The sequence below is a fragment of the Vigna radiata genome, chromosome 7 (assembly GCF_000741045.1).
Source record: "Vigna radiata var. radiata cultivar VC1973A chromosome 7, Vradiata_ver6, whole genome shotgun sequence".
NCBI classification, from domain to species: domain Eukaryota; kingdom Viridiplantae; phylum Streptophyta; class Magnoliopsida; order Fabales; family Fabaceae; genus Vigna; species Vigna radiata.
Genome location: NC_028357.1, coordinates 22,362,368 through 22,376,610, shown reverse-complemented (window position 1 = coordinate 22,376,610; position 14,243 = coordinate 22,362,368). Strand labels below are relative to the sequence as shown.

The 14,243-nt window shown below is 32.2% G+C and overlaps 2 protein-coding genes across 3 annotated transcripts; one reads left to right on the top strand and one right to left on the bottom strand.

Moving 5' to 3' along the window:
- Window positions 1-2,339: 2,339 nt before the first annotated feature.
- Window positions 2,340-6,545, top strand: LOC106768895. Of its 2 annotated transcripts, none has more exons than XM_014654272.2 (8): window positions 2,340-2,488; window positions 2,567-2,693; window positions 2,792-2,867; window positions 2,963-3,035; window positions 3,135-3,230; window positions 3,427-3,477; window positions 4,656-4,943; window positions 5,795-6,545. In XM_014654272.2, the coding sequence occupies exons 1-8, from the start codon at window positions 2,414-2,416 to the stop codon at window positions 6,146-6,148; spliced, it is 1,140 nt and encodes a 379-aa protein (XP_014509758.1). In that variant the 5' UTR covers window positions 2,340-2,413; the 3' UTR covers window positions 6,149-6,545. The 2 variants fall into 2 exon arrangements, with proteins under 2 accessions (XP_014509758.1, XP_014509757.1); XM_014654271.2 differs by having other exon boundaries at window positions 4,656-5,018.
- Window positions 6,465-11,625, bottom strand: LOC106768896 (purple acid phosphatase 8). Its single transcript, XM_014654273.2, has 7 exons — window positions 11,329-11,625; window positions 8,883-9,039; window positions 8,536-8,643; window positions 7,655-7,782; window positions 7,421-7,549; window positions 6,965-7,032; window positions 6,465-6,877 (listed from the first exon to the last, which is right to left on the bottom strand). The coding sequence occupies exons 1-7, from the start codon at window positions 11,512-11,514 to the stop codon at window positions 6,658-6,660; spliced, it is 996 nt and encodes a 331-aa protein (XP_014509759.1). The 5' UTR covers window positions 11,515-11,625; the 3' UTR covers window positions 6,465-6,657.
- Window positions 11,626-14,243: the final 2,618 nt, after the last annotated feature.

Sequence of the window (14,243 nt, the reverse complement as noted above, 5' to 3'; positions counted from 1 at the left end):
AGTTATCATTGACATCGTCTGCCTGTGATGACATGGTGCACACACACACACAGATATATATATATATATATATATATATATATATATATATACATCTTATATTACGTGGAATTTTTTATTTAATTTATTATATATCACGTGTTATATTATATTATTTGATGGTTTTGATTATAAATTTCTTCAGATTAATAGATTTTTAATGAAATAGGGTTAGAGAAAGGGAATTAGGGATTTAATCAGTGTGAAAAGATAAATTGAAATCTTAGAGAGCATTCTCTTCAACTTCAATGAACCACTCATTTGCACCGAACACGACCCAAACAGAGAATGATTCTTTGGATAACCAGGTTGGAAAGCTCAAGCTCAAGGCCCGATTAAGGTTCACGTTCTGCCATGGTTGCAATGGATTAAGGCTTTGATTCTATACTTTCATCGATGGGTCCAAATGCCGCCTCATAGCCGTTGGTGAAAAACCTTGCATCAATAAGCTTCTTGTTATAGTTTGATGGGTTGAAGTTCTTACCTCTCTCACACTCACCTTTCCCTCGACACATCCGGCAGCGAGAAGATCACATTGCTCTGCCTAGTTACACAGGAAATCAAACTATACCCATTTACAGTACGAACAATGATAGAATCATTAAGAAAATAAAAGGAAAATGACAAGGAAAAAGAAAGGGGGAAACTAATCATACTTCTCCCTCCAAGAGGAAACAAGAAAGAAGACCTAGGAGAGGGCCAAGAGAAGGTCAGTGACAGGTGACTTGAGGAACAACGAGGCAGAAAACGGGTTTGGTGTCATGTTGTTGCCTGTTTTGAAATGTGAGTGTGAGAGTGAGCGTAGCATCAACAACAACAAACTAAGTGGTGCAAAAGTAGATGATTATTCCACTCAATCAAGCCATTGATATCATCAATTTGTGGCAGCAAAGTGGTGGCGACTTATCTTGATCCTAAGCAGCTGTATCAATATGTCTCTTCCTCACGCTGAATTATTTTTCTAGATTATTTGGGATATTAACTTTATGGTGATGATGATCGACACTATTTTTTCTGGTTTTAATTTCATCTTGTCTTCGTTCAACATTCAATTTGTCCTGAAATTGGGTAACAAAATTCGTTTAAGAGTAAATATTACAATTCAGTGCATACTGTTATTTTGAGACAAGGTGCTCTTACTTTATTCATCAATACAGGTTTTTGCTCCAAACGCAAAGTAACTCCAATTTCTGAAGCAATTTGTTTCAGCACTTTCATTTTGATTTCCATGGTGGGGCACTTTGGTGAAAGCTTTTGTATCATCTTCACAAACCAAGCAAAACTTATCAGAATAATGGGGAATTCTCTTGAAAGGAGTTCTCTTATGGTTTTGAAGGAGATTTAGTGTATGGACGAGGTTGGTACTGTAAATAGGTTCCTTCTCCGACCTTCAAGACCTCTGATTCCTTCTCCGACCTTCTCCTTGTCGCCATTGGTTTCTTCTTCTTCATGGTCTCCTTCGTCAGGGAATTAAATCCCTAATTCCCTTTCTCTAAACCTATTTTATTAAAAATCTCTTAATCTAAAGAAATTTCTAATCTGAATCATTAAATAATATAATATAACACGTCGTATATAACAAATTAAATAAAAATTCCACGTAATATAAGATGTATACTTATATGTGCACCACGTCATCAAAAACAGACAATGTCAGTGATAACTTAACGAACAAGACTTAATTGACTCATTTTTACAAGTTTATGGACCCGATTTAGACCGAAAAAAAAACGAGGACCCACTTGAGATTGACACACAAATACGAGGACCAAATAAGGGTTTAAACTTATTTTTTTAAAATAAAAAATTAATTTTTTTTTAATTTAAATCTAAATAAACGTCACTCTAAAATCATCTTAAACTCCAAAGAGAATTTAAAATAAAAAAAATATCATACAATCCAAGCGTAATCCACAAACATGTACAAAATGTGAACAAATAAGTTGTTAATATTGATAATTTTTGTATCACATATCCATTTATAATATTAGGGTCTTGAATAGATAAATCTATAATATTTTTCTTTTTTTGGTGAGCCAACCTGACTCACTACTAGTTCAATCCAGTGAGTCGGGTTCTAAATTAGTCGGGTTAAAAACTAGTCTCTATAAAAAATTACATTTTTTTTAAACTCAATCCGGCTCAAACATATAATGAGTCGGATTAGCCCACGTGTTACAATCCATTTTGATAGCACTAAAATATATATTAAAATTAAATAAGATAACAAGTTAATTTTCATTTCTTTGTATAATATAAAATATAAATATAATTTTTGCAGTAGTTGAATAGCTTAAACCCTAGCCCGTGGGTGAATAAAGTGTTAAGTAACTGTTACGCGAAGAGACATGACCCGAAGTTGTGTTTAGTAGTAATGTCCGAGGTTGATTTTGAACCTCAACATTCACGCTTCTTCATCCCCAATTTCCTGTCCCTTGACGAATGCAGAGTTAGTTTCTTTCTTTCATTGTTTTTTCTTTGCTAAAACCTTTGGTCTTCATTCTTTCTGATTTTGATTTTGGTGAAGGAATTGGAATTCATCCACAAGAGTAGCAGCACTGTGGGTTACAGACCGAATGTCTTCTCCAGCACTCTCTCCCATCTCATAGCTACCAACTCTTCCCATTTGGTCATTCCTTTTATACCCATTAGAGGCATTACATCAAAACTTCATTTCCACCCCAAAATTTGTCAATCTCTTTGAAATTTATTTCACTGTATTTGCCTTATTTGTTTTCAAATTTGGTCGCAGAAAGGTTGAAAGACAGGTTAGAGGAGTTTTTCAAGTGTGAGTATGAGCTCGTCATTGAATTCACTGGTTTAATCAGGTTGGTTACCTTTGCCTTACCTCACTTCAATGTTTGGCTTCTATTCTCGGTTAATATGCATTTTTACCACCTTGCTTGATGGTGCTGTGAATCAGTTGGAGCAAAGGAGCAAGCATTGGATGGCATAGTGATGATAACAGGCCCTATCTCAAACAACGCCATTTCTCAGTGAGTATCATTCAACCAAACAGCCCCCATTTTAAGATATTGAGTTTTTTTTATGCTACACATTTAACCTTTTTCTCCCTTTTGGTAATACCATGAAAGGCAGTGTGCTATTTAAATACTTATGGCAAGGATTTCAGTGGTGGGATATTTCATTTCCAGGATGGTGAGCCCAAGTCAATTATGCCAAAGGCCGGGGTGAGTTTTCCCTATTTTTTTTATAGTGTTATTCAATAAGTAATCTGCAGTGGACGTTCCCGCTGTTGCATATGGTGTTTGATTTTTTTTTTATTAAACTATAACGTGTTCATTATTAATTCTAAGAAGGAAAGAAACAAGTCTTTCACTCTATTTATCTTTCTTGAACTTGAGATTGATTAACTGTCTATTTCAGGATGTTGTGATGTACACAGCAGATCACCATAACATTCATTCTGTTGATGAGGTATATTCAACTACTCTCTTTTCGGTTGAGCGTCTATTTACTTTGTTGTAGTCTGACGGTGTTTATTAGAATCAAATCTTCATTGCCTCCTTCCTAACTTCTGAGCTAGGGCCCTAAGAACAGACATTCTTTGAACTAACATGATTTGGCTTCTTATATTTTGGTCATTTCTCTCATAAAAAACCTTAATGAAAAGTTGATCTTGATTATGTCATCCCAACAATTAATTTCCCTACTTGAAGCATGATTAATTTCCGTATAAACAGTATAACGATAATGATTATCAATTAGTTTTTCTGGACATGGACATGAAAGAGGTTGAGTGTATCTGCAAGAAATTGAATTGATAACGCATTACATTAATTCATTATGATATAATAATGTTTTTCAACAGTGTGAGTGTTGTTATCGATGCAAAACGAGTAAGAGAGCTTATATGGTTCTTATTTAAAAAATTGAGGTTGGCACTAGTTGATTGGTTCCACTTTCAAAGCTATGATTCAGAACTTATTCTACTAAGATTTGTTATTTTTTGGGTCTATTGTGTCACCTGATATCACACCTTGATGTGAGGGTGGTATGTTGGAGACTCCACATTGACTATAGATAAAATAAGTTTATAGTATATAACTGTGCACAAACTTCACTTGACAAACCGATTTTGTAAGGTTGAGTTAGGCTTAAATTTACTTAACAATTTCCTTGACTGTATTGTTTCCTGTTATTTTTTGGTTTTAATTCCTGAAAGGGATTGATTTAGTATATAAATATATTACACATCATTCATAACGCAAGAAATTATTTTCATTCCCTTTCAACTAATTGAAAGAGTAAGTAGGATGCTTTTATATCTATATACACTTTGCTATTTTATTTTAAAGTTTTAATTGCATTTTTAAGCCCCTGACTTTTATTAACTTAAACAAAATTCATAATAGAATAAGAACCTTTTTGTTTCTTTTGGAACAAATATGTAGGCAGAAAACTGTCATCTGTTGTACTTATTGTTGATAGGATTAAATAAATTGAGAATGATATAAGTAACAGTCGTAAATAAATTTGTTTTGGAGCAACTAAACTGTTGTGAAATCATTCTATCAGGTACCAAAGGGTAGTTCAATCTTCAAAAAATACGACCTTATTAATCTTTCTTTCTGATCTGAAGTTATCTTTGTCAGATAACTGAAGGAGAAAGGCTCACAGTTGCTTTGTGGTTCAGTCGTGATGGCTCCCATGATGAGGACAAGAAGCTCATTTCCCTTCTTTCACAACACCTATTGCATAAGAACGTGGCTGATTCATACTTACCTTTGCCAGCATCCGGTAATATGTACTGGTTTTCTCATGGCCAAGCGTCTGATTGCCAGTTCGGTTTTAATATATGCTGGGCTAGACTGCATGTTCTTGGATATGACATATATATTTCTCAAGACAGTGGTGGTGACTCCGATGTCTCTGACTTACTGGTAAAGCCTGTGCATTTAGTGAGGGGAAGTGAGTTGCTAGATCAGGAATTTGTCAATATTATGCATGCACTTCAGGTAAAGCCTGTGCACCCATTGCATCTTGCCCCTGTTTATATTAGAAGATCACGTGTAAACGCACATAATTAAAATAGATCAAAAGCCTATACAAAGTGACCATGCTCTTTGCTCTTCTTTATGACCCTCTATTAAAAGTAGTTTTTATAAATGCCACTGGTACATAGTCTTGCCGTGCTAGACAAGGCAAAGAAAACTAACTAGAAATTTAATCATGTGTCTGATTGTAGAAATTATTATTACTACTACTACTACTATTATTATTAAAAGAAATTTGTTAAGACAGGTCTTTATAAAGAGGAGTTGGTTTACTTGATGATGACTATCAAAATGTTGTGTAGAATAGTTGGACCATCTGTCAATATAAATGTGGGAAAGTCTTGCTTTTCAACATAAGGAGAATGCTTTCTAGAAAGTACTGTCAACCTGGTTGCATCAACTAAGACTTTCGATATATTAATGTTAAAAGGAATAGAACTTAAATTTAGTTTGTTTTTGGACTTCTGTTGTCAAGGTTGTCTTGACGTGTTTCTAAGAACACGAGTACTATGACTCTTTCAACATGATAATAAAAGGGTTCCTAAAATTTCAAACTGTTTCCCACAAATTTATTTAAGAGACTTAAAAATTGAGGTTTCTTTTCTATTTAATTTGCATTTTATGATGTAATATGTTCCCTTAATTTTTCTTCAATTATTTCTGTTGCTGTTATTTATGCATCTATTATTTTGGAAAATTTTCTGGACTACTCTGATCCATGGTCTTTACTCCAACAGGTTGTGCATTTCTATTGTTGGAAAGGTTCAGCTTTACTGGACAAGGTATCAAATACAGATTCCAAGGTAGTAAAAGTGACAAATGTGCAGAGAGAGAAAATCAGTGATCTGAACTCTGTACTTTCAAATAATGAAGATTTTGCTTCCAAAGTTTTCTGTAATATGCTTTCAGAAGAAAATAGATCCATTTGCTTTGACTGGTCAGGAATTCTGGCTGCAGTAGCTGCTTGGGAAGATTACGCATTGAACTTAAGCCAAAAAATTCATTTACAGTTTCCTTACTGGAAAATTCATGAATCCATCTACAATGTGCAATTAGATGAGCAGTGTCCATGTTCAACCAATAAAAGGTAACCAACACATGCAATTGAGCTTGGGTTAAAAATTTGGAAAAAGGCACCGGTTAAACAACTAGAAGATAGTTTGTGAAGGTTTGTTTTGATAGAGCTCTATTCGAGTCATTGTGCTCTGAGAGAGTTTTAAGGCGAAGCTGCTTGGGGAGAAATGAGAAATACGACTAACAGATGTTTCAAGATTTATCATAAATGTAAGTGTTTATGCATACATACTTTATGTCGATGGGGTTAGCCTCTGTTATTAGGACTGGGAGTATCCTACTAACTGGAACACTCTTGGATTTTTTGGCATCAATATTCAATACTAGGTTGTATAAACTACAAACCACTGTATGCCTTTGTTTCTTAAATAACTGTAGCACGAGTTTGGGAATAATTAACATATTACAAGGTCATTAACACGTTCCTACACATCCTTTTTTTTTTTTTTGTTTTTTCATCACAAATAGTACATTTTTAAGTCGTCCGAATTTTCTGTCAGAGGTATTTCTACATATACTCTAGGTTTTATATCGAGGATGCTAGTTTAGGTTCTTTGGATATGCTCCACGTATGCAAAGGTTTGCCAGAAACATCATAAAATATGATATCTGCATTGCTTTCGGTGATCTGCATAGACATGAAACCTTGTCCATCATAATACAATTTCAGTTCATCCAAGTTCCATGGCTTGACATCACTTGACCACGCCTTTGATCCACCTCCACTTGTTAGAAAGTGAATTCCACTGAATTGTTCATGCAAACCACAGAAGCATGAATGTCAGAATTGTAATGATGTTGAAGCTAACCATTTAATAGTAAGACATGCTTGCCTGTTTTTGTCAATTATATGCTCCAGGCAGTGGTCATGTCCATTTATGTATGCATCAACATTGTTTGCCTGCACCAATAGTGAAGAAACTAACTGGTCAGAATTCATGCCATGTTTTCAACAATAATCAGGGAACTGAAGTTTTAATGTGGTCTCAGCTATGTCTCGTTATGATCTATGAATCTGGTTAATTTGCCTAGTTAGACCATGTCCATGTTTCATCTTTATGATAAGTGGGCATTCGGAAAATTGTTTTGCAAGATATGCTGGTGCCTTACATGCACATGTTTGGAAATTAGAAAGCCACAAAATAGGGATTTTATTTAATTTACTAGATGTTAATTTGATAAATTTAAGTGTAATAGATAAATAATTCTCTTTTAGTTTGATACATTTATAGTTATCCAGACATTATATATTATATATGGTTTTACATGTTAAAATTTGATTTGTTTACCTCCAAGATGGGAAGAAGTATCTGTTTGAGCTCTTCAGTGTTACCATGATGGCCAGCACTATAGATTGTGTGGTGACCAACCACCATCTTCCATTTTGCCTTTGATTTAGCCAAAGTTGAATTAACATCCTACATAACAAGGGAATGAGTGACATGAAAGACATAATAATGCAAATTCAATGTCTTTAACTTTCTAACTATTTGAAATTATGTGATGTTCAAGTTGAAACTGACCACTAAGAGTTGTGAAATGTAAGACATGCGAGGAAGCACGCCTTCCCAGTCATATGTATGCTCTCCTGGATCTTGAAAGTAATCGTCTACAAACGGACTCGTGTCCACGAACAAAAACTCCACAATTTCTATAAACACAAAAGGACAATAAGTACCACTGATCAACAATCTATCATCTCAGCAACTAATTTAGTTCAATTTAAGATGTTTTATTTTGTAAAGGACTTAAAAAATCATTTTTGTAAAATCAATTGTATAAACTTCAATTATAATTTGTTAAAAGCTTGATCGGGTTTCAAGCCAGGCCTAAAATTATTAATTTTTAATTGACTTTCTATTATTTTCTTTTGTCTATTTATTACTCAAATTTTATATTTCTCATTGGGTGAAACAATGGTTTTGTCCTGTCATCTTACCTTTTTGTATATGTTAACAAATATAAAATTGTGTAGTTAATATAAAATAATATTACAATGTAAGTAGAGATTTTTATTGTTTCGATTTATGGTTTGTATAAAATAATATTATAATTAATATAAAATAGAATCACAAAATTACTTTAACATGTGAATACGAAGAAGTAAGATGAAATATCCCATAAGCAAAAACTAAAAAAATAAAAATAAAAACTAAACGTAAACAAAATTTACACAGCTAAAAAGTATCAAGATTTTGAGTAACTACTAGATAGAAAAAATTTAATAAACCCTTAATTGAATACACATAAATTTATTTATGAGACTTAAAACAGATTTAGAACGTAATTAAGTCTTGCTTAAAACAGAAACGTCTTGTGTTTAAAACATCCAGAGAACCTAACTTAGCTTCTTTTTTTCCTTTTAAAATAATCAAAATCAAACTTTCATTAAAAGAATTTATACCTCCATCGAGAATAAACGATCTCAGGCAAAGCCATCTGCTATCTTTTTCTTTGAGAACATGACTTAGTTGTGCCTCAACATCACCTCTATAGTCATGGTTACCGAGAACTGCCACAATAAAAAAATGGTTTATTTGTAATAGAAATCCCACATCGATATAATATAACTTTATAATATATAAATCAAAATAATATACTTTTATAATATATAAATTATGGTAAATTTCATTTTTATAAATTAATATGATAAAATTATATTAGGCTTAAAATATATTAATATGACATTTATATCAAAAGTAGTTTTAGTGTTAATTGTTTTCATTGAATATTGAAAATTAGTTAACTTACCACTGTACCAAGTCTTCTGTAAGCTAGGGGCAGTGTATATGTCAACAAATGATTCGTAGAAGGCTGGATCTTCAACCCCTTTTAGCCCATCTTCATAAAAATTGTCTCCAGTGGAGATCACAAAATCTATATTTAATTTCTCACCCACAATTCCCATCTACAAAATTAAGCAATAGCTTATTAGTCCATACACCAAAAGTAAACAAAGAAAGTAATTAAAAACTTATAGAGTTGTCATGATCCAATCTAAAAAATAATAATTTGTTGATTTTGAAGTCGTTAAGAAAATGTGATTTGGAATAATTTCTAGCATTATTATATATGTTGTATTGGAATATGCCTTGGAATATTCAGAGATAGATTTGGGTGTTGTGTTGGAAAGATTATTATCTTCAAAAGATTAAAGGTTGAATAATAGGTGTTAGGTCACGTCAGTGCCATGCACACTGAAACCATTGGTCTCACAAATGTCGCCCAAATGCATTAATAATGCATCCAAAACTTCTTCAATCAATTTTCTTACTATGCCACAACTAATCCCTTTTGCTTTTCCTGATATCTCCTTTTCATCATGACCTTATTCATCTGCTAAATAAATTCCTGTAAAAATAATCACAACTCAAAAAGTATATCTTTTTAATATATATAGTCATATTTAATATCAACTTTACAAAAAAAAATATATATTTTTTTTCAAATTGTTAATTTATAAAATAAAAATTGACGTGATATTTCATTTTTTTTTCTAGAATATCTTGTCACTGTTAGTTATTTTCCATGGATTCAGAATTAAATGAAAAAAAAAATATGCTTAAATATTTTTGTAAATAATAATAACTTCTTTACTATGGAGTCTCACATAAACATATATGTGAGTCCAACATAGATTTACGTTTGTCAATATCTAGTTTAGCGTAAATTACTTTAACAGTTATTTATCTTTTATCTGATATCCATTGACATCAGTTGTTACAATATTTAACGTAAATTTACATTGAATGTTATGATCAACGTAAATTTACATTTTCTCTTATTTGATATAATCAGATCTAAATATTTAATATAAGAAATCTCTTCTATTTTAGTCTTCACCAATTTAAACAAAGACAAAGTTTACTTTTAAATTACTACTTACAAATATGTTATTAATTTTATATTATTGATTTTGGAGTTAGAATCTTTCTTTTTGCAAGTATTGTGAAACTGGATTTTGTTGGAAAGTGAAGTTTCACATTCAATCAAAATCGAAATATATCTAATTTTATGCTAATTACCGGGACTGTTAAATTCTTGCAAAAGACATATCTTTATAAAAAAAAAATGTAAAATAAACCTATTAAATGTAACACAATGCTTTTAATAGTAAATTTATTTTTTCTTCAGTATAAGAATACAAATATCAAAACATAGTTTTAGAGAGAGTATATAATATTTAGAAATTAAGTGGGATGATATGGAATCACATCCCAAAGTTCAAAGGTGCCACGCAACTATGAAAAAAGGCAAAGGTTGATGTAGAAACATGTATGTTGTAATTATATATGTAATTAGCAGAAGACAGAGATAGATATAATATTACATACAAAAGTAACTTATAAAAATTAGCTTATGGGTAACAACTTTTCAGTGGATGATGGTTGGAAGATAAACATAAAAGAATAAAATAACAAATGTGATAATCAGTATATTCTTTTTTTTTTCTAGTACATTATAATAAATTAAATATGGTAAAAAAATAACTTAAAAAAGTATGCAAAAACTGCATGTAAAAAATAACATGATATGGCAAAGAGAAAACGGGAGCTCAAGAAGTAAAGTCAAGAGATGATAGATTAAAAATGGTATCAGCATCTGTGCGAAGCATATGGAATATGCCAAACTTACGTACAGCTGATAATTCATTCAAATAGTTAATAATTGCAACCTAATAAATAGCTCAATTGATTGAATAATAACAGGATAACACATATTTATATTTATTTAACACATAATATAAAAAGTAAATTAGTCATTGAAATAATAAATTTTTGTACTTTAAAAAAATAAAAAAGATGTTATAAATATACATTTTTTTGCTTAATCATGTTTACGAATTTTAATAAACTGCACTCCGAATAGTTAGCATCATCATTGCTTTTATTTTTGAAGAGGGGCTATAAAAAACACAAAAACTCCTCCTATTTTCTTTTAATCTCTCTAAGTTTTTAAGTTTATTTTTGTTCATAAATTCATGATTAGAATGGTAATCTGAGATATATATGTGTCATGTGAATGAACACAGAAGCAAGATGTGAGAAGAGTATATAATTATGGTTCATGCAAAAATATATAAATTATATATATATATATATATATATATATATATATATATATATATATATATATATGAGAAGGAGAATGATGAATCTGTAATATGAAAGAAGAGAAAGATTAGAGGAAATTAAACCTGATTAGCTACGAAAGATTGATTGTGTGTTCCTTTTCTTCCCCAATCTCCAACTACCAAAAAATGAAGAGATTGTCGTGATTCGTTAAGAGGCTGTTTGAATCTTGGAAGTTCGGCGACAGAAGGAGTGATCAATAAGCACAACATAGCACACAATACCATGTTTTCCTTTAAAGATAAAGCCATGGCTTTTTCTCAAGAAACTATAACCCAGAAAAGAGAGAGAGAAAGAGAGAACCAGAAAACCAGAGACAGAGATGAGGGAGGAAATGCGTGTTATATAGAGAGATTGTAATTCTATTGATAAATTTAATGTGTATATATAAATTTGAAATAAGTAATGCTTAAACTATATATATATATATATATATTTGAACAAGACATATACGCTACGCTACTGTTGATAAATATAGTTATTAAAAATATGTAGAGACTATATCAGTGGTGGAAACCATAGTGAGATCTATCATTTTGAAGCCTTTTTCTGTCAAAGGAAAATTAGAGGTCATGTAAGTTTTGTTGGTAATTAAGGAAAGTCAGTTATTTCATATTATTTTTCTTTATTTTTAAGGTAGAGGTGGTACAGTAAAAAAAAAAGTCGTTATTTTATCTTAAAATAATGGATCACAATAGTTTTATATAAATCTTGCAAAATAAAATTAGAATTAAATACGTTTTGTTTTCAAAATTAAATTATAAAATAATTCGTTATGAATATTATGTGAAAGTCATGTAAAATATTTTTAAATGAAAAAAATATTATACATGATTTTCATAATGTAAAAATTAAACAGTTTATGAACGCAACATACAAATTTGAAAAAAAAAAAACACATATTTAATCCTTAAAATAGTAATTAATTTCACGATATTATTCTGTAAAAAAAAATATTAGTTAACATGCACCAGCACTGGTTTAATATCAATATTTATTTCTACCCTCGCATAGCTTGATATTCTGATTGTTTAAACTATTATTGGTTTCTTTCAATGAATCATAATGAAATTAAAAAGATAACATATAAAGTTAGATTGAAATAAGGGAAACGATAATGTATATACTACGTAAATAATAAGGGACAGTCCAATTGTTGAAGAAAAGAATTGCGTACACGATTAGTGAATACATAAAGCTTTTGATGGCAACTATTTCACGGTATAGTATTTTTGAAGCAACTATTTCGATTTCTATCTAGTGATCTTTCAGTTAACATAAAACTAATAAAATAAAATATATATTAATAATATTTGAAATAAAAAATTCACAATTTTCTATTATTACAATTATTCTAAAATATAACCCTAATATATATATATATATATATATATATATATATATATATATATATATATATATATATATATATATATATATATATATTGTACTACATGGAGTGTCCGACCATGTATCCAAAGGTGAACGATCGACAATGGTCAAACTGAGAGAGACGATCGATAAATGGTGATGTGGGAAGGTCAGTTTTGTCTTTAAGAGCATTAATGAGTATTTAAGGCCAGTAATTACTATTTAAGTCACAATTATGGCTGATTGACGAATAATGTCAATAATAAGGAACAAAATATATCACATTTAGTGACATTTAATGGACCAAATGAGTGCAGAGCCTATAAATATACACCTAATGACCAGGTAAAAACGAGGATTCTAAGATTATATTCTGGAGATCTTGAGTGCACTTTATTGACTTCAGTGTCAGAGTGTTTTCTTGCAGGTCTCCCCACTTTGTACGAAAGACTGATCAGTGAGGTTGATAACATCTAAAGCGTCGTCATGGTTACGAAGTTGATACGGAGTCGACCTCGGACCCAGATACAACAGAAACATTTGGTGCCCACCGTGGGGCCGAGGATTGAAGAAGAAACCTACAAAAACCAATATGGTAGAGCAGTTCCAACTACAAGTATTGCAGGAGGTGCAACGACAAATGTAAGAATTGAAGGAGGAGATGGCGACGTTGACAGCGAAGAGGAGAGGACTGAAGGGGCAACAATCCAGATGGCCAAGTCCGGGCGGCCAAGTGACCAGCTCACAAGCCAAGTGACCAGCTCACTTGTGTCTTAGTGATCTGCTACCAGCCGGACGACCATACAAAGATTATTGCATGGCTTTCTATTGACCAACTCACTAGCAAGTCCAGGTGGCCAAGTGACCAACTCATTTGTGTCTTAGTGACCTGCTCACTAGCCGGACGACCATACGAAGATTATCACATGGCCTTCTAGTGACCAGCTCCCTAGCAAGTCTGGGCAGCCAAGTAACCAGTCACTTGTATCTTGGTGATCTGCTCACCAGCCGGACGACCAGACGAAGACTATTACATGGTCTTCTAGTGACCAGCTCACTAGAAAGTCTGGGCGGCCAAGTGACCAGCTCACTTGTGTCTTGGTGCCCTACTCACCAGCTGGACGACCATACGAAGACTATTACACGGTCTTCTAGTGACTAGCTCACTTGTGTCTTGGTAACAAGCCTGGACGACCTTGCGAGAACACTAATGTGTTTAGTTAAAAATCAATTCAAACAGAGGCCATCAAGCGGATGCAGAGAAATTAAAATTGCTTCATTCGTAGCAAGCGTCTTAATACAAAAGGCTTAAATTCGAAACAAGAAGCATTACAAGAATATGAAATCAAAGCAAGAACTAAACGTTTGCAGCAAATTCGTCGATGAGAGGAGCGGGCTGAGCAGACAAAGTCTCCTCGACCTCCAGGAGAGCTGAGGCAACCAATTCCCCGTCCACTACGTCCTTCATGACATCAGAGTCAGGAAAGTCGAGAGGAACTTTGAAGTAATAGTGGCACTGAGCTATGCCCTAGTCAAAATCTCATAGCAGCTCGTTGCATATTTGTTAAGTCCCTGGCAAGTGTACCAGATCGTTATCAAGTAATATAAA